This window comes from Schistocerca nitens, chromosome 1 (assembly GCF_023898315.1).
Source record: "Schistocerca nitens isolate TAMUIC-IGC-003100 chromosome 1, iqSchNite1.1, whole genome shotgun sequence".
Lineage (NCBI taxonomy): Eukaryota > Metazoa > Arthropoda > Insecta > Orthoptera > Acrididae > Schistocerca > Schistocerca nitens.
The window spans coordinates 570,475,175-570,496,095 of NC_064614.1; the positions used below are offsets into that span (position 1 = coordinate 570,475,175).

Genomic DNA, 20,921 nt, shown 5'->3' on the forward strand with positions numbered 1-20,921 from the left:
CATCTGTACTGTTACATTTATCTCGCTTGTCAAGGTAAGTGAGCTCTCACTGTATTAAAACACATTTGAAGTCTGTAATATTCAGACCACAATAAGCTAAAGGAAATTGTGTCAGCTGATTAAAGACAATGAAAAAAAATTACTTATATAAGGCTCTCACAAGCAGGAGCAAGAATTGTCGGTGTCTTCAACAAACAATCTTTTGTGAGAATGGTAGTAAGAATATTTTCTAATACATATTTCTTACCTCTAGATTATTCTCCACAATATCAAGCATAATGTGAGACACATTCTCCCACATAATTGCAAGGATTCTATCAAAATTATCTTCATTTAATTGCGAATGAAGTGTAATTAGGTTATCATCTAGGTATTTCATTAACCTGTCCAAAGTATTGCTGTCTTGATGTAAAAGTTCTGCACCTTCAAGTAAAAATCTATGTATTGATGGTGTCATCTGGAAAAATGTTAAGTCACTGTAAGTTCAAAATTATTCCAATCACAATGAACAAATCAGACTAAGCATTAATAAATAACAAGTTACTAAGTTTTATATCCCTTCACTCCACCTTTCAGGCTTACACACCATCTGGCTTGTTATCAGAGGTATTATGTTTTTATTATTTTTAGTGTAATCCAAAACTACTTATAAATTGTGTACCTTTTCAGCAACTGTTTCCAGTAACTCCAGAATTTTATTTCTTACTGTTTCAACATCATTGTCAATCACTAACTGTAATGTTTCTCTGCAGTGTTCAGCTTCTGTTTGACTTCTGAAGTTTGCAAGGGATGTGATTATTTCCTCCATACCCAGTTCTGACACAAAAGGAACTATCGACTGTCTAACATAGTCAATGTTATTGATTGCCAGACACCACTGGAGAAAAAAAAATTTTTTTAGGGTTAATTAATTATAAAAAGAGAGAAATATTTCATTGTAACACAATTAATCCCAGAGAATGGAAAGAATTTAAAACCTATGTTACACGGAAAACTCACCTCATTTGTGACTTCAAATTTTGTTTCATACACATTCCGAATTTCGCCAAGACCTTCAACTTTCTTGCCCATTTTGTCTGCATAATAGACTGAGCACTTACAAATATCCTATAAGGAAGGATAATAAATATTAATTTTGTACCAGCAGTTGTAATAAATCTATCGAGATGTTCTAAGTTTCAAAGTGAAATTAAAATTTTGTCCATGCAATTAAAAATAGAGAGCAAGGAAATAAATACAAAGAGAATTAAACAATATAAGGAAAACTCATTGGGTGTTTTTTAGTCTTCTTGCTGTGCCTGTCTAAAACTCAACGTGTCATATTTATGAAGAGTAGCAATCTGTCATTTTCCTTATATTATCAAAGAGAATTAAAGAAATATAAAAGACAAATAGGTCAAAAGTTTTCTTTATTCTAAAATAATTCACTTTACAAAAACATTCTCTAAACAGAAGAACCGAATAACTTAGGGCCCCTCCTTCCATGAATTCATATTTTGGGTACTTACATCAATTATTTTTGCAACAAAAGTGTAAGAACCTTCTACATCTGGCCAGTTTAGCTGCTTCCAGAATATTTTTATCTGCAATCAAGAGAAAACTAAAGGCATTTCTAATAAAACACTGTTTCTATTCTGTCAGAGAATTTCTGAATAAGTAACAAAATTAATTGTAGTTGGTACCTAATTTTAATTGCTAATACTATGTATTATTGTAATTTATCTTTGACCTGTCCAATATCAATTGTACAATTTGTGCTATATGATAAAACTGGACCAATAAAAAATCAAATCAAATCAAATCAAATAATTTCATTTTATGTTTAAAAGAAAAAACCAGCAATATAAGGCAAATAAAGGGATTAGGTGTCTCAGTTTTTACCTGATAAAAAATTGCCAGAGTATCTACAGCAGATGAGCTGTATTTAACAGTGCTATCAACAGGTTCCAACTTATCTAGTTCCACTGCCTTGTTTATCCTCTGTAACGCCTTGTATAAAGCTATATCAAGCCACTGAGCAACACCTCGATGGAACCACAGATGAAAGTTTTTTATTTCAAAATCATCAGCATCTGCAGGACATAATCCTATGCCCATCCTGCAATAATATAATTATTAGTAGATTACATAAAACAGGTTTTTACTGTTCAATAATATGAATAAAATGCACACACTATCATTTTTTTTATCGTAACTTTCTTGCTAAGCCACTACACCACTAATCTTAATTACCACCAATGGTAATTATTAAAAGAATTCACTGATACTTCAATATGTTAGTACGTAAACAATGAACACACATGAGCAAAAGCTGTGGCTCAATTGTAGATTAATCACGCAGAACATTTGGCTGATTGAAATGTAAGGTGCAAATCAATATGGAACTAAGAATTATGATCATTTACGAAATGCCAATGAACACTTCTGCCTCCATAATAGCATGCAAGCAATCATTTTACATATTTATGGCATATTCCACATCTGGTAGGGATCTGTTACACTTTTTAGATCATTCTAACAAATTTATTTTTTATAAATTTAAATTTTTATATTTCTCACAGATTACAAATATATTATTTAATAAACATAAAGCACAAACAAGAATGCATTGCAGTTCCTGTGCAAAAACTGACACCATCCAAATGGCAGCCATTCATTTCCAGGCACTGTTGCAGGTGAACAGAAAAATCATCCATTCACATTACAAGCAGAACAAGTGGAAGTTCTCAGGTAATTACTTCTGAAAGAGCTTCCAATATGCATGTCAACACACAGAATTGTAGAATATGGGCAATGGAAAATCCACACACAAATCAACCAGTACCACATCATCCTGAAAAAGTCATGGTGTGGTGTGGGTTTAAGCCATCATTTATCATAGGGCCATATTTTTTCGAAGAGACAGGTGTTCCCAGTCCTGTTACCTGTACCGTCACTAGCTAGCACTATAAGGGCCTTTTGGGCAACCAAGTCATTCCAGCTCTCCAACAGTGTGGATGGGACCATTTTTATCCAAGATGTAGCACCTCAGCACATTGCAAAACCAGTTAAGCAGCTGCTGAAGCACCATTTCGGAAATGCTAGAATTATCAGCCGCCATTTCCCTACAGTCTTGCTGTCCCAATCAGCTGAACTTAATTCGTGTGACTTCTGGCTGTGGGGCTATCTAGAAGATGTGTTCAGTGTTCCAATTACAAACTTAGCTGCATTGAAGGCATGCATTGTGCAACACATTCTGAATGTGACTCTGGAAGCACTTCAGTCAGTTGTGAAACAAGCTGTTTCTCAATTTCAACTTGTTGCAGAAAATAGTGGACAGCATATCGAACATGTTTTGCACCTGTCACAAGGAAACTGATAATCCAGTTTGATTCTGACTGATGCTTTTTATTCAGTTTTTAGCCTCAGGACAATTAAAACCCGAAGTGATTGATGCTTCTATGCTTCTTATGTGGTTTTTTATCTCTGGATAATTAAAAACTGATGTAACTGATGCCTTTTATGCAATTTTTGTCCTCAGGACAATTATAAACCGCTTTTTCCCAACCGATGTGATATGAACTTGCTTTGGTGGATGGGCTTAAGTAACTAACAGTATCACACCTGTACACCCATGCACACTGAGCAGTATAGTTTGCTTAACATTGGACGTACACCTTAGGCATTGTTGTGTGACTGATTTGTCATTTGTAGTCAACCACTATTAAATTATGATGCTTACAGCACCATCTATTGCTACATTTTGAAACTATTTATTTTTATTCTGCCATATGTTTTCCCCCTTATCCAATAATGTTCCATTGCAATTTTACATCATTCTGACCAGTGGTATTATTTCTACAGTGGTTTGAAAGTTTAACTTTAATTATAATCGCCCTGTATATGGTGGTTGTGGATCTATACAATGCAACAAATAGCTTACAAACCATTCATCCACAAAAAGTAATACTGACTATCACTTCTCGCGAAGTGACCGGTTCCCACGTGTGGAAAACATAGCACCTCAGGTCCTTATATAAAGGAGCATGTGTATTCGAACAATGGAAAATCCAGGATGGAATGCGTGTATATTCAATCGTATGAATCTACTGTGTAACAATGCTTGCAACAGATTAACATCTAAAGAAATAAATATTAGCATAATCTCTTTTATATTTCCTTTTAGGTGATTCTAATTAAAGATGAAATTCTTTTTTCTGATTTTGTTTCACACTGAAATTTCCCTTGAAATCATTTATTACAGAACTTCTGAAACAAATACTTACACACAGAACCTTTGGAGAATCAAGTAGAGCTCAAACAATTTGGTGCCCATACTCAGGGGATCAGTATCACCTTCAACAACTTCCATGTTATCGCCAAATTTCAGTGGTTTCAAACACATGCACGCATTTTTGATAACTGGTCCAACTAGTTCTGAAACCTGTAAATAAAATAAAAATGTGCACTTCGTAAAACAGCAGATTCTCTGTAAAGTTCTCTAAAGGGAAAAACAACTGCACAAATAAATGTTCCCATTTGAAAACAATCATGCACATTAAATATAATGTTACTTATGTTTGTTGAAAAATATATTCGGTTGGCTCATAACAACTTCTACATGTAATATTACTACAGTTTAGTCCCTTTTCTTTCGGTCATGATATTATAGTGAACTTTCTCTTGAAGTAAGAGAACATTACCAGTTTCAAAATCAAGTCAAAAGAATGTATGGAAAAGGCCTCTTACTAACCCTTACAAACAATACATAAAACTTCAGCTTACATGGTAGTAGAAGGTAGGCATTAATAAAGGCAGATCTTCCTTTTTGGAAGACTCAAATGAACAGTGCCAAAAAGATTAACTGGAAATACAATATATGAATCCAGATGAAGAGTGACTCAGTGGGACAAGAGTAAAACTGTTAATTAACAACACTTAAAAAGTCTCAAATTAATGGTAAGTTAATACCTGAAGTTATCAGTTCATTTATCACAAATCCTCAGTTAATGGAGGCAAATGGCAATTATTAGCTAATTCAAATAACTTGACAGGAACTGTCACATTTACAACCACATCCATTCAGCACTTATTCCCATTTGGCAAATGGTGGCTGGTGTTTTATTTACGTGCTTTTATTATCTCAAGTAATTTATTATCACAAGTAATTTACATCTTTGCACATACCTTTTGATATTGTGACCTTCACTTTGTGGCCCTGATATGTTATGTAATAAATATTTTACCTTTTTCACTGATTTAAGAGAGACATTTAAAAGGTGGACTTACATTATTCTTGACATCTCATTATACCTTTTCCCCATTATGGTGATATGAGGAAATTCATTACTGCAGAAAATATAAGGGGCAGTCAAATGAAGACAGACAGATGGAAAAAAGTAAGTAAACTCTTTATTATTTCAAAATTGGTTGCCATAACTGTTAATACATTTATGTCACTATGCAGTAAGATGGCCAATGTCTTAATGGAAAAATGTTTGCAGTTGTCTGCAGAATCATGATTTTACCCAAGCCACAGTGGCAACAAATGTATTTCTTCAGTGCTCCAAAAATATGGAAATTGCATGGGGAGGGGTTGAGGCTGAATGCAAGATGTGTAAGAGCTTCCCAGCAAGATGTATGCAGTGTAGTCTAAGCCACGTGGGCTACATCTGGGGAGTAATTTTCCAGCAACAGAATGACATCAGCATCAAAATTCCATAATGTTTAAGACTGATTGGGTGCTTCAATTTTTGCAGCATCCGCATATGCTATGCATGTCACAGAAAGCTCATGAGCAGTGGGTGCTTGCTGTCAAAGAAAAAGCTCATCATGAATTTCCAGGAGCTGGCATACCTGTTGTTTCAACTACACTGCAGAAATTTTGCTGTTAAGCCCTCAAACATCCTCCATACAGTCCCAATCTCTCCACATGCGATTTCCATAATTTGGAGCCCTGAAGAAAGCCATTTGTGGCCACTGTGGCTTGGGTACAATCGTGATTCTGCAGACAACTGCAGACATTTTGGCTGGAAACTTGCTTTTGTTGAAGAGGTGTATGCCTGGGTGTAGTCATAGGCAACCACAAATATTTTTCCGTGAAGGTATCAACCGTTTTGTCTCACAGTGGATAAATGTAACAGTTATGGGAATTACTTTTGTAACAATAAACAGTTTACTTACTTTTCCCAATTTGTCTTGTTTTTATTTGCCTGTCGCTTAAAACAAGCCTAACATTATTTTCTATCTGCTGTGTGGGTCTCAACCACTGTAGAACAGTGGAAAATTCATAAGGAATTTAGCAGAGTGCATACGCATCCAGCAACCAGTCTACTATATCTTTATTGAGTACATTAAATCTTCGGCAACCAGAGCCTGTGGTCATGGGAGTAGCAATCTGTCCCTTTCATAATATTATCAAATCATTGTACAATGTTTGTTAATTAGAATTACATGCTAAAAGCTTTACTGAGTTGCAATGTTTAGTACTTACTTTCGATTCATACAATTTGTACAGTGTCTTTGCATATGGTAAGTGGATTGTCCTGGAAATAAACAGAAGCGAAGATAAGAGAGATTAAACATAGACTGAGTAACTATTTAAAGTATATATACTCAATTCTCACATTAAATTCTCAGCTTTTCAAAAACGAGATATCCAAAATGACTCTGAATAATGTCTGAATTATTAATAACTATCCATTAATGTCATAGCATTATCTGTACATGGAAACTTTTAAACCTAACCCAGGTTTGTTAACAGTATTATGACATTTGTATGTCCAAATATTTCAGAAACATTTATTTAAATTGTTAAAATGTCCACTATTTAAAAAAATGGGGACAATGTTGTTCCCTGTGTAAATTCATTATTAATATTCAGTATTTGTACCTAGCCATTTTTTTTAATGCCAACATGCATACAAGTACACTGCAATGAGAAGATTGTATATTATCTACAACCAAAATAGAAATGATTCTTACTGTACTTACTGTTGGAAAATTTTATCATGGTATTCAATTGCTCTCTGAAGATCTGTCCTTACAAGCTGTACAATTTTAATTACATGGTTCAGTTGAGCTTCTTCTTCAGAATCATTTACCTTGTTATTGTCCATTATATGATTATACCTGCAAAAATATTCAAGTTATGAAGTCTTGTGCTTATAATACAGAGAACTATCACTATGCTATTTTTATAAACTTTCTTCATTCTGTCTGTTTCCTTTAGTCTGTGGGTAATGTCCTACTTGTGAGAGCTTACCAGTCAGTAGCTCCCTGTGTAACAGCTTGTCTCAATGTCTCTTGTATATCACAATTTGGCTCATCACCATCATAGTTCAGCCAACCATAAACAGACTGAGGAAAAAGTTCAAAACCCTCAGGAGGTTGTAATTCCTTTAACAATGAGAGAATGCTGAAAAGTAGACAGTAACTGTAAGCTCAATAATTAAACTGAATAGTAGTAACAATAAAGCAAAATTTTTTTCATGGATAAAGAGAATTATGAACACCTTTGCAGTATAAAAAAGTTTTGTGCTACATTTTTATTATCTAGAATCAATGTTTATAACCAAACAATATTGTCTGGAAAAAAATTATAATCTTCTTAGTAAAGATGAATACTACTAGTGAAAGCTGAGGTAAATAGCACAGAAAAATACTATAGATTAGTTTAAGTGAAGCAGCACCTCATGCTGAAAAACTAATACCATAAATATAAACCAGGGATGAGGTTATGCAACAGTGATGAAACATCTTTGGTTTTTTAGAATGTGATTCATGGAGCTTGTGCATCAAAGTACAAGATTTCCACTTTGAATGGGAAGGACAAAACTAGAAATAGCTAAAAAATATAAAATAATAATAATAATAACTGATTTATATGTGACAAGTTAAAATTCTGTGTCAAAATGGAGAACTGAACCAGTGGATAAGGCCTCAAAGGCAACACACTGCTTCAACCCCACTATTCTCATGAAAATCAATAGTTTCTACCTTAATTCTATGGCACTACACAACTGACAGCATTAACCCAATCAAGAATCAGATGTAGCTACAGCATCATCAGTGCTGTAACCAAAAGTAAATACTGATATCTTGCTGTAACACATAAGGCACTCTTACCACATATGTGTACAGCAAACATGTAATATTACTTTTGACTGACTGACTGCTTTACTACTACTTTTGTATTGATTGTTTACGGACTGTGACAAGATAATGCAGTATATTTGATTAAAACTCTTCCAGGGCTTGTATTACACTGTCAGGGTTCTTTGACAAATGTTTTATTAAATTCTGAGACATGCTTTCTACGTTTTATAGAAGATATGATACATGTTCCCCAGTACAGATATATGATCCTAACATTCCATGCTTACAGAGAAACAGTTTCTGTGGGTTCTACATTCCATTCGTTTTCTTACAGCACAATGTTGATCAAGTGTTAATATTGTGGAAGTAGGGCAGCCAGTTGAACATCAAGGAACTGCTAGCTGTAAGCTGTGGAGGAGATATCATGCAGTAAAGTCTTGTTGAATATATCATCAGAAATTTGCATAATGGGATATGAATATCTGCTGATTTTGTTCTAAAATGCTCCATTACTGGGGAAGAAATGTGAGTTTGATGTTACAAAACTTGTTGATGTCCAATAAATGAAACCAAATTTATTGTGAAGTTAAATCCCTGTGAATAAATCATATTATGATTAAATAATGAAACCATAAATTAAAGATATCAACAGAAATCACTAGAAACATTTGATTCATTCAGCACATTTATGGTTTTTAATACACACATAGAATTAGAACTGGATAGCTAAAAACTGTGGGCGTGTCTCAGGATCTCTAAGGAAAGCTCATTATTCAACATCAGAACAATAAATAAACTAATATGTGAACATCTTTTTAATCCATTTTCCGAGCTGGAAATTTAAACAATGACAGACATAGGGTTCAGAAATCATATACTGAATGTGATTCTGTAATGAACTAAACTCTCACCCGAGATTTCGAAGCCCCATTAGAAGAGAGAGTTGAGGGGCACAGAGCTCTATGTGTATAATTACACATGATCAATCCAGCATTCTGTATGTTCTGCCAGAGAGTAAAAGAATTGCATCAAAAAGGAGGATGATTGGTGATTTTTTTTAAAGCAAATGCTGGTCAGATAAAACTAATTAAGAGCTCCAAGAGTAAGTTTAGTATCCTGTCACCTTTCTTTTCTCTTTGGAGATTTAGGACATGTGTTTACATCTTCGATCTGCTCATACATATCTTGACACCCATAAGTAATGCAGAATTGACCAGCAGAGGACACAAGAAGTGGAACCAACTCATCTAAATGTGCCCAAGTCAACTCTTGGCAAAGTGAGTATGAAGAGGAAATGTGAAGGAATGACAACAGCAACACCATGAATGCGCACTCCTCATGTACAATGAACAGGGCCTGCTGAGCACTGCAGAGAGTGGCTGTAAAAGAAATATCACATGAAATCAGCAGAAAGAATCACTTATGAGTTCCAAAGTGTTACCAGTGTTCCAGGTAGCACATTGACTGTGTGTAGGAAGTTGAAAACAGTAGAGCACAATTCTCAAGCAGTTCCTCATTGGCCACACATTTCTGTAGCCAGTGCTAAGCAATGCCCAAGACATAAAAAGCAACTCTGCTGGACAGTAGAGACTGGAAACAAGTGATCTGGAGTGATTAATACTGCTATACCCTGTCACAGTCAAATGGAAGCGTTTTAGTGTGGCAGACGTCTGGAGAACATTACCTGCTGTCATATGTAGCGCCAATAGCAAAATACAGAAGAGGTCATGTTTATTGTGGCTGAAGTGTGGTGCCCTTACAGTTCTTAAGAGAATGTTACACCAAAAGATATAAACATATTTCAGAGTGTAGTGTTATGTGTTTATTTCTCATTCATGCACAGTTTATTAAGATACGGCGTACAGTTTTGGGGGAACATCAGTCTAACAAAACACTCATTTAGACTACAAAAGAAGGCAGTCAGAATAATAAAAGGTATAGGATATAGAGACTCTTGTAGGCAAGCTTTCAAAGAATTAAAAATCATGACACTACCATCTTTATACATATATGAAAGCATATGTTTCTTAAAAGAACACTAGGAATTTTCTACATTAAACAGAGAATTTCACAACTACGAAACAAGGAATAGGAATGATTTCCACAGAGAAATTCATAAAACAGCTATGTATCACAAAAGTGTACTATACCAAACCAAAATCCTCTACAGTGCTCTCCCCAAAGAACTAAAAATAATACCAAAACTGTACATATTTAAAAGAGAATTAAAAAACATGTTATTGAGCAATAGTTTTTACAGTATTGAAGAGTTTGTGAATCGTTGACAATAAAAGTGCAGTTCTATGAAAGTATGAAACTGTTAATGTAAGAATGTAAATAATCTTTGATGTGAGAATCACTAACCCCCCCTTTTTTTTTTTTTGTACGTTGTTATCCTACTTGTATATTTTTATGTTAATGTTCTAAAAGTTCTATTAAAATTGTAATGTCTAAGTGACAAGTAAATTCAATTAAAAATTTTCATGTATATGTATTTTAAATTGTAATGTTTATTGACAAGTCCTATATCATTTCGATGATGTACTACAAGGACGCTAATAAATTGAATTGAATTGAATTGAATTGTACAATAGAGTAACAGAGATAATAACTGTTTTTATCAGCATGGCATTGCACCCTGTTGAAGCAGTACCTGTGGGCAAGGGCTTGTGGACAATAGCATTCTTGAAATGTACTAGCCTGCCCGGAGTCTCTGGTTTTGGCTCTTAATGGAGAATGGGCTGTCATTCCTCTACAGACATTCAGACACTTAACAAAGTGACCACAGCAGAGTTCAAGTGATCATAAAGGTGAAGAGTGCACACACCCCATATTAATCCATTAATCAGTGTCCAGATATATTTTAATAGCGTAAGGCTTCTCAGTAAAGAAGTTGTTTCAATGAAATAAACTACCCTTAAATGAGGTTATATTCCACAAAAAGTGAAAATGGAAGAGTAAATACAAATTGTATGAATTAATATTTGTAGTAAATATAAATAACTGTGTAAAGTGTTGTTAGCTAAAATCTTGAGGGAATGTATGTAGGTTATCACACCATCGATAGTTACAGAAAAACTTGTGTAAGAGCAAAGACCATTGGCTTATGCAAGCTTTCTCACTGATGTTGAAAGGGTTTGGGTATTGGTATAATGCCATTCTTGCCACAATCTTCCTACCCATTGTTTCAGCATTGCAGCCAGTTCCCTCAAGAAAGCTGAAACACTGCATCAGGAGATCCCGGCAAGAATGATGTGATATGAACACTCAATAACTTTCAGCATCAGGAATAATACTTATTTATAATTGTTTCATGGTCCACCTCTGTAGCGCAGCAGTAGCGTTACCGTCTACCACACAAGGGGATCCGGGTTCAATTCCCAGCATGGGACTGGGTGTTGTGTCTCCATCATAATTTTCATCATCATTGTCACGCAAGTCACCTAAGAGGCATCAACTAAAAAGACTTGTATTAGGGCGGCCGAACCCCCAAGGGCATATCCCAGCCAATGAATGCCATATGATCATTTCATTTTTTTTGTTTCATGAAAAAGTTTCTGTCTCCAATTTCATATTATTATTATTATTATTTCTTTACTTTCTCAGACGTTAAGTCTGGTTGAGAATGGAAAGTGACCCGGACCTTGATCAAGCGTCACTTCCTATTAACTGTACGGTATGTGTTATATTGCATTTAGGAACTTTCGGGTAATTGAACATGTATCAATAATTACGGATTTCTGTAGTTGTATATATATGTTTGGATGTAGCTGTATTGCATTGATGTACTGGTGGATATTCTGTGGTATGACTCCTGTAGTTGATAGTATAATTGGTATGATGTCAACTTTATCCTGATGCCACATGTCTTTGACTTCCTCAGCCAGTTGGATGTATTTTACAATTTTTTCTCCTGTTTTCTTTTGTATATTTGTTGTATTGGGTATGGATATTTCGATTAGTTGTGTTAATTTCTTCTTTTTATTGGTGAGTATGATGTCAGGTTTGTTATGTGGCGTTGTTTTATCTGCTATAATGGTTCTGTTCCAGTATAATTTGTATTCATCATTCTCCAGTACATTTTGTGGTGCATACTTGTATGTAGGAACTTGTTGTTTTAAAAGTTTATGTTGTAAGGCAAGCTGTTGATGTATTATTTTTGCGACATTGTCATGTCTTCTGGGGTATTCTGTATTTGCTAGTATTGTACATCCGCTTGTGATGTGATCTACTGTTTCTATTTGTTGTTTACAAAGTCTGCATTTATCTGTTGTGGTATTGGGATCTTTAATAATATGCTTGCTGTAATACCTGGTGTTTATTGTTTGATCCTGTATTGCAATCATGAATCCTTCCATCTCACTGTATATATTGCCTTTTCTTAGCCATGTGTTGGATGCGTCTTGATCGATGTGTGGCTGTGTTAGATGATACGGGTGCTTGCCATGTAGTGTTTTCTTTTTCCAATTTACTTTCTTCGTATCTGTTGATGTTATGTGGTCTAAAGGGTTGTAGAGGTGGTTATGAAATTGTAGTGGTGTAGCCGATGTATTTATATGAGTGATTGCTTTGTGTATTTTGCTAGTTTCTGCTCGTTCTATAAAGAATTTTCTTAAATTGTCTACCTGTCCATAATGTAGGTTTTTTATATCGATAAATCCCCTTCCTCCTTCCTTTCTGCTTAATGTGAATCTTTCTGTTGCTGAATGTATGTGATGTATTCTATATTTGTGGCATTGTGATCGTGTAAGTGTATTGAGTGCTTCTGGGTCTGTGTTACTCCATTTCACTACTCCAAATGAGTAGATCAATATTGGTATAGCATAAGTATTTATAGCTTTTGTCTTGTTTCTTGCTGTCAATTCTGTTTTCAGTATTTTTGTTAGTCTTTGTCTATATTTTTCTTTTAGTTCTTCTTTAATATTTGTATTATCTATTCCTATTTTTTGTCTGTATCCTAGATATTTATAGGCATCCGTTTTTTCCATCGCTTCTATGCAGTCGCTGTGGTTATCCAATATGTAATCTTCTTGTTTAGTGTGTTTTCCCTTGACTATGCTATTTTTCTTACATTTGTCTGTTCCAAAAGCCATACTTATATCATTGCTGAATACTTCTGTTATCTTTAGTAATTGGTTGAGTTGTTGATTTGTTGCTGCCAGTAGTTTTAGATCATCCATGTATAGCAAATGTGTGATTTTGTGTGGGTATGTTCCAGTAATATTGTATCCATAATTTGTATTATTTAGCATGTTGGATAGTGGGTTCAGAGCAAGGCAGAACCAGAAAGGACTTAATGAGTCTCCTTGGTATATTCCACGCTTAATCTGTATTGGCTGTGATGTGATATTATTTGAATTTGTTTGGATATTAAGTGTGGTTTTCCAATTTTTCATTACTATGTTTAGGAACTGTATCAATTTAGGATCTATTTTGTATATTTCCAATATTTGTAGTAACCAAGAGTGGGGTACACTATCAAAAGCTTTTTGGTAATCAATGTATGCGTAGTGTAGCGACCTTTGTTTAGTTTTAGCTTGATATGTCACCTCTGCATCTATTATCAGTTGCTCTTTACATCCTCGTGCTCCTTTGCAACAGCCTTTTTGCTCTTCATTTATAATTTTGTTCTGTGTTGTATGTGTAATTAATTTCTGTTTAATGATTGAAGTTAATATTTTGTATATTGTTGGTAGGCATGTTATGGGGCGATATTTAGCTGGGTTCGCTGTGTCTGCTTGATCTTTAGGTTTCAGATAAGTTATTCCATGTGTAAGTGTATCAGGGAATGTGTATGGGTCTGCAATGTAACTGTTAAATAATTTAGTTAGATGTGAATGTGTAGAGGTGAACTTCTTTAACCAGAAATTTGCTATTTTATCATTTCCAGGGGCTTTCCAATTGTGAGTAGAATTAATTGCTTGGGTGACTTCATGTTGCAAAATTATCACTTCAGGCATTTGTGGTATCATCTTGTATGTGTCTGTTTCTGCTTGTATCCACCGTGCATGCCTGTTATGTTGTATCGGGTTTGACCATATGTTGCTCCAGAAGTGTTCCATGTCTGTTATGTTTGGTGGATTGTTTATTTTAATGTGTGTGTTATCTATTGTCTGGTAAAATTTCTTTTGGTTTGTGTTGAATGTTTGGTTTTGTTTCCTTCTATTTTCACTTTTTTTGTATCTTCTGAGTCGTTTGGCTAATGCTTGTAATTTCTGCTTCTTTTCGTCTAATTGCTCTGTCGCTTCTTGTTGTGAGATTTTACCTAACCTTTTTCGTTTTTTTTCCGAGATTTCATTTCTTATAAATTGTGTTAGCTGTCCGATGTCTTTTCTCAGTTTTTCTATTCTGATCTGTAGCCTGTGTTGCCATGCTGGTTTTGTGGTTTTCTTCTGTGTGTTGGTTGGTTCTGATCTCTGTCTAGTGTGTATATTTAGTGTAGTGAGTGCTCCTATATAAACCAGTAGTTGTAACTCTTCCATAGTTGTGTTTTCATTTATTTTGTTGTGTATGATTGTGTTGATAGTTTTTATTGTTGTTTCGACTTGTGGGTTATTTGGTGGTCTATGCAAGAATGGTCTAATGTCTGTATTTGTGTCTTTGTATTCTATATATGTTAGCTGAAATTTTTCTTCTATATCTAGCACCTGTGTCAGTTTGTGTTCTATTTGTGCTTGTTCTGGTGGCTGTCTTAAGATTTCGTTTTCCTCTGATTGTTTAATTGGTGCGTGTTGTTCTTTGTTTGTTTGCTCTGGGATGTTTGAGTCCATTACTGTATTTTCTTCTTCTTCTGGTTGCACATTATTTTGTTCCAGTATTTGTTGTACTTCTTGTTTGATGTTTTCTAATTCTGACTGGGGTATCCTGTTATTTTTGATTATTACACGGATCTGATCAGCTAGTCGTTGTTCTGTTAAAAATTTTAATTCTGGGTATCTGGTAATAAATGTTGTGTATACTTGTGATCTGTATCCAGTTATGTTGGTTCCTAGGTTTGTTGCTTGGTAATAACAGAACATGAGGTGTCGATTAACTTCATCTGACCATCTCATCCTCTGTCTTTGTTTTCGTTCTAGGGTGGTTGCAGGAAGCATATCCTGCAAAACACCTCTATTTGGATTTAAATCATTTTCCAGTTGGCTAGCAGTGTCGTTACCATTGTGGGCGGGCATAGGGTTCAAGCGTCGTCCCCGACCATGACGGCGCTTGTCCGAGGCTTCTTTAGTTCTGTCCTGAACCAAGTAATCACACTAAAAGGGGGGTTAGCCCTATTAGTGGTTTGTTCTTTTCGTCGCCTTTTACGACTGGCAGAACATACCGGACGCCTATTCTTTTCCCGGGCCTCCACGGGGATTATTATTATTATTATGATTACTTTCTCAGACTTTTTAGAAGTCTGGTTAAGAATGGAGTGACGCGGACCTTTATCAAGCGTCACTTCCTTTTTGCTGTACGGTACATGTTATATTGCATTTAGGAACTTTCGGGTAATTGAACATGTATCAATAATTACGGATTTCTATAGTTGTATATATGTGTTTGGATGTAGCTGTATTGCATTGATGTACTGGTGGATATTGTGTGGTATGACTCCTGTAGTTGATAGTATAATTGGTATGATGTCAACTTTATCCTGATGCCACATGTCTTTGACTTCCTCAGCCAGTTGGATGTATTTTTCAATTTTTTCTCCTGTTTTCTTTTGTATATTTGTTGTATTGGGTATGGATATTTCGATTAGTTGTGTTAATTTCTTCTTTTTATTGGTGAGTATGATGTCAGGTTTGTTATGTGGCGTTGTTTTATCTGTTATAATGGTTCTGTTCCAGTATAATTTGTATTCATCATTCTCCAGTACATTTTGTGGTGCATACTTGTATGTAGGAACTTGTTGTTTTAAAAGTTTATGTTGTAAGGCAAGCTGTTGATGTATTATTTTTGCGACATTGTCATGTCTTCTGGGGTATTCTGTATTTGCTAGTATTGTACATCCGCTTGTGATGTGATCTACTGTTTCTATTTGTTGTTTACAAAGTCTGCATTTATCTGTTGTGGTATTGGGATCTTTAATAATATGCTTGCTGTAATACCTGGTGTTTATTGTTTGATCCTGTATTGCAATCATGAATCCTTCTGTCTCACTGTATATATTGCCTTTTCTTAGCCATGTGTTGGATGCGTCTTGATCGATGTGTGGCTGTGTTAGATGATACGGGTGCTTGCCATGAAGTGTTTTCTTTTTCCAATTTACTTTCTTCGTATCTGTTGATGTTATGTGGTCTAAAGGGTTGTAGAGGTGGTTATGAAATTGTAGTGGTGTAGCCGATGTATTTATATGAGTGATTGCTTTGTGTATTTTGCTAGTTTCTGCTCGTTCTATAAAGAATTTTCTTAAATTGTCTACCTGTCCATAATGTAGGTTTTTTATATCGATAAATCCCCTTCCTCCTTCCTTTCTGCTTAATGTGAATCTTTCTGTTGCTGAATGTATGTGATGTATTCTATATTTGTGGCATTGTGATCGTGTAAGTGTATTGAGTGCTTCTAGGTCTGTGTTACTCCATTTCACTACTCCAAATGAGTAGGTCAATATTGGTATGGCATAAGTATTTATAGCTTTTGTCTTGTTTCTTGCTGTCAATTCTGTTTTCAGTATTTTTGTTAGTCTTTGTCTATATTTTTCTTTTAGTTCTTCTTTAATATTTGTATTATCTATTCCTATTTTTTGTCTGTATCCTAGATATTTATAGGCATCCGTTTTTTCCATCGCTTCTATGCAGTCGCTGTGGTTATCCAATATGTAATCTTCTTGTTTAGTGTGTTTTCCCTTGACTATGCTATTTTTCTTACATTTGTCTGTTCCAAAAGCCATACTTATATCATTGCTGAATACTTCTGTTATCTTTAGTAATTGGTTGAGTTGTTGATTTGTTGCTGCCAGTAGTTTTAGATCATCCATGTATAGCAAATGTGTGATTTTGTGTGGGTATGTTCCAGTAATATTGTATCCATAATTTGCATTATTTAGCATGTTGGATAGTGGGTTCAGAGCAAGGCAGAACCAGAAAGGACTTAATGAGTCTCCTTGGTATATTCCACGCTTAATCTGTATTGGCTGTGATGTGATATTATTTGAATTTGTTTGGATATTAAGTGTGGTTTTCCAATTTCTCATTACTATGTTTAGGAACTGTATCAATTTAGGATCTATTTTGTATATTTCCAATATTTGTAGTAACCATGAGTGGGGTACACTATCAAAAGCTTTTTGGTAATCAATGTATGCGTAGTGTAGCGACCTTTGTTTAGTTTTAGCTTGATATGTCACCTCTGCATCTATTATCAGTTGCTCTTTACATCCTCGTGCTCCTTTGCAACAGCCTTTTTGCTCTTCATTTATAGTTTTGTTCTGTGTTGTATGTGTAATTAATTTCTGTTTAATGATTGAAGTTAATATTTTGTATATTGTTGGTAGGCATGTTATGGGGCGATATTTAGCTGGGTTCGCTGTGTCTGCTTGATCTTTAGGTTTCAGATAAGTTATTCCATGTGTAAGTGTATCAGGGAATGTGTATGGGTCTGCAATGTAACTGTTAAATAATTTAGTTAGATGTGAATGTGTTGAGGTGAACTTCTTTAACCAGAAATTTGCTATTTTATCATTTCCAGGGGCTTTCCAATTGTGAGTAGAATTAATTGCTTGGGTGACTTCATGTTGCAAAATTATCACTTCAGGCATTTGTGGTATCATCTTGTATGTGTCTGTTTCTGCTTGTATCCACCGTGCATGCCTGTTATGTTGTACCGGGTTTGGCCATATGTTGCTCCAGAAGTGTTCCATGTCTGTTATGTTTGGTGGATTGTTTATTTTAATGTGTGTGTTATCTATTGTCTGGTAAAATTTCTTTTGGTTTGTGTTGAATGTTTGGTTTTGTTTCCTTCTATTTTCACTTTTTTTGTATCTTCTGAGTCGTTTGGCTAATGCTTGTAATTTCTGCTTCTTTTCGTCTAATTGCTCTGTCGCTTCTTGTTGTGAGATTTTACCTAACCTTTTTCGTTTTTTTTCCGAGATTTCATTTCTTATAAATTGTGTTAGCTGTCCGATGTCTTTTCTCAGTTTTTCTATTCTGATCTGTAGCCTGTGTTGCCATGCTGGTTTTGTGGTTTTCTTCTGTATGTTGGTTGGTTCTGGTCTCTGTCTAGTGTGTATATTTAGTGTAGTGAGTGCTCCTATATAAACCAGTAGTTGTAACTCTTCCATAGTTGTGTTTTCATTTATTTTGTTGTGTATGATTGTGTTGATAGTTTTTATTGTTGTTTCGACTTGTGGGTTATTTGGTGGTCTATGCAAGAATGGTCTAATGTCTGTATTTGTGTCTTTGTATTCTATATATGTTAGCTGAAATTTTTCTTCTATATCTAGCATCTGTGTCACTTCGTGTTCTATTTGTGCTTGTTCTGGTGGCTGTCTTAAGATTTCGTTTTCCTCTGATTGTTTAATTGGTGCGTGTTGTTCTTTGTTTGTTTGCTCTGGGATGTTTGAGTCCATTACTGTATTTTCTTCTTCTTCTGATTGCACATTATTTTGTTCCAGTATTTGTTGTACTTCTTGTTTGATGTTTTCTAATTCTGACTGGGGTATCCTGTTATTTTTGATTATTACACGGATCTGATCAGCTAGTCGTTGTTCTGTTAAAAATTTTAATTCTGGGTATCTGGTAATAAATGTTGTGTATACTTGTGATCTGTATAAAGTTGTGTTGGTTCCTAGGTTTGTTGCTTGGTAATAACAGAACATGAGGTGTCGATTAACTTCATCTGACCATCTCATCCTCTGTCTTTGTTTTCGTTCTAGGGTGGTTGCAGGAAGCATATCCTGCAAAACACCTCTATTTGGATTTAAATCATTTTCCAGTTGGCTAGCAGTGTCGTTACCATTGTGGGCAGGCATAGGGTTCAAGCGTCGTCCCCGACCATGACGGCGCTTGTCCGAGGCTTCTTTAGTTCTGTCCTGAACCAAGTAATCACACTAAAAGGGGGGTTAGCCCTATTAGTGGTTTGTTCTTTTCGTCGCCTTTTACGACTGGCAGAACATACCGGAGGCCTATTCTTTTCCCGGGCCTCCACGGGGATTATTATTATTATTATTATTATTATTATTATTATTATTATTATTGTTGTTGTTGTTATTCTGCATACCAGGTGGTTATAATCAAACTTTCCCTATTTAACACATTATAACACGGAAACTAATTACTGTACGAGTACCAAACCTGATAGCATTAATATCAGGGACTTGGGGAAGAGAAATAATGCAGAATCAACTCAACTGAAACATCTCTAATGTGTTGCTATGGTACATCATACTATTACATACCAGTACCATTACTGCTACAAAAGGGACTCAGTAAGGCACCCATCAGTATCGAGAAGAGTCTGAAAGCACAGGATTGCATTCTGCACAGCAGAATGAAACATGTCCGTAGGTATGCTAGCTATCTCTCTTGATATGCTGCTCTTCAGATCAGCACATGTGTGAATTTTCCTCTGGTAAACTCTGTCCTTCAGGTAGCCCAACAACCAGAAACCACAGAGAGTGAGATCAGGTGATCATGCTGGCCAAGCATTTGGAAACAATCAGCTAATAATTCAAACATCTCCAAATGTGTTTTGGAGAAGTAGATGAAATTCATGAGCAATATGCGTTGGGGCCCCATCTTGGATGAAAACTGTAGGGTGGGTATGACATGCTGGTGAAGCATATCATGGTAACACTGGCCAGTCACAATGTACATCTTTCGTCCTTGAGCACCAGTCTGTTCAAAATAGAATGGGCCAATGATGAACATAGCCATGAAGCCACACCATACAGTGACACATTCAGCATTCAGAGGAACTTTATGCACAGTGACTGGAGGTGAAGATCCCTACACTTGGCAATTCTGTGTGTTCACCTTTCCCATCAGAGAAATATGAGCTTCATCTGTCCATAGGATGGTCAAGGGCCAGCCCTCGACAACTTCAACCCTTGCGAGAAAGTGGAGAGTGAAGTCAACACGTTGTTGTGCATCCTGTGGTGCAAGCTGCTATGTGATATGGATCTTGTAAGGATATTACTTGAGAATGGTTCAAAAGACCTTCCGTACAGAGGACCACAGGATATTCAACTGTCATGACACAGCACCTTGCACCGCCTGACAATCATGAATTGTGCACAGCATTGTCTGCCATACCAACACTGGTTACATCAACCATCTGTGGTGCAATTGGTCATCGACCTCTTTCCAGAGCAACTCCCATTTCTCCAGTTGATTCAGACTACTTCTTCAAGCTCTCCTGAAGTGCAGCTGCAGCATTGCTGTTGTTTTGATGGTAGAGCATCACTGATAATGCCCTGCTCCTTCTGTCCAACCTCATGTTCACGCATCAACAACTGCACTGAAACCAGTCAGGTGAGTGAGATTATGGATCACTATGACTGTTCACAGCACCTGGTGGCCATAGTTGGAACTGGACAGTGGCACCCTGATGCATGGAAATCATGCACCCCATACTGTGGACATTAATGCTATGAAGTTTGGTACTCTTACAGTAATTACTGTCTTATGTTACAATGCATTAAATAGGAAAAGTTTAATTATAACCACCCTGTAATATAGCTTCTGTAAATTACTACTGTAGTGATGATGTATTTACCTAAGAACAGAAGATAACTGATTTAATGTGTTCTTATCACTTGGAGTCAGCTTACGTATTTTTCTTACAGCATTGAGACAAGATGGTAATAACTTCTTTGTGGAATCCCAGAACAATTTTGCCTGGAGAAAACAAAAGAAACAAATTAC

General features: G+C 35.5%; 1 protein-coding gene across 5 annotated transcripts in view; it reads right to left on the minus strand.

Annotated features, from left to right (window-relative positions):
• The window catches only part of LOC126254922 (protein unc-13 homolog 4B), a 273,157-nt gene that overhangs the window by 25,058 nt on the left and 227,178 nt on the right, over positions 1 to 20,921 (minus strand). For all 5 annotated transcript variants that reach the window (XM_049955349.1, XM_049955352.1, XM_049955351.1 and 2 more), the window contains 10 exons: positions 20,773 to 20,894; positions 7,244 to 7,396; positions 6,973 to 7,110; positions 6,473 to 6,524; positions 4,266 to 4,423; positions 1,882 to 2,098; positions 1,509 to 1,583; positions 1,000 to 1,107; positions 662 to 877; positions 248 to 457 (listed from right to left, as the gene is read on the minus strand). In XM_049955349.1, the coding sequence (XP_049811306.1) occupies positions 248 to 457; positions 662 to 877; positions 1,000 to 1,107; positions 1,509 to 1,583; positions 1,882 to 2,098; positions 4,266 to 4,423; positions 6,473 to 6,524; positions 6,973 to 7,110; positions 7,244 to 7,396; positions 20,773 to 20,894 (1,449 nt within the window). The remainder of the gene's footprint in view (positions 1 to 247; positions 458 to 661; positions 878 to 999; positions 1,108 to 1,508; positions 1,584 to 1,881; positions 2,099 to 4,265; positions 4,424 to 6,472; positions 6,525 to 6,972; positions 7,111 to 7,243; positions 7,397 to 20,772; positions 20,895 to 20,921) is intronic.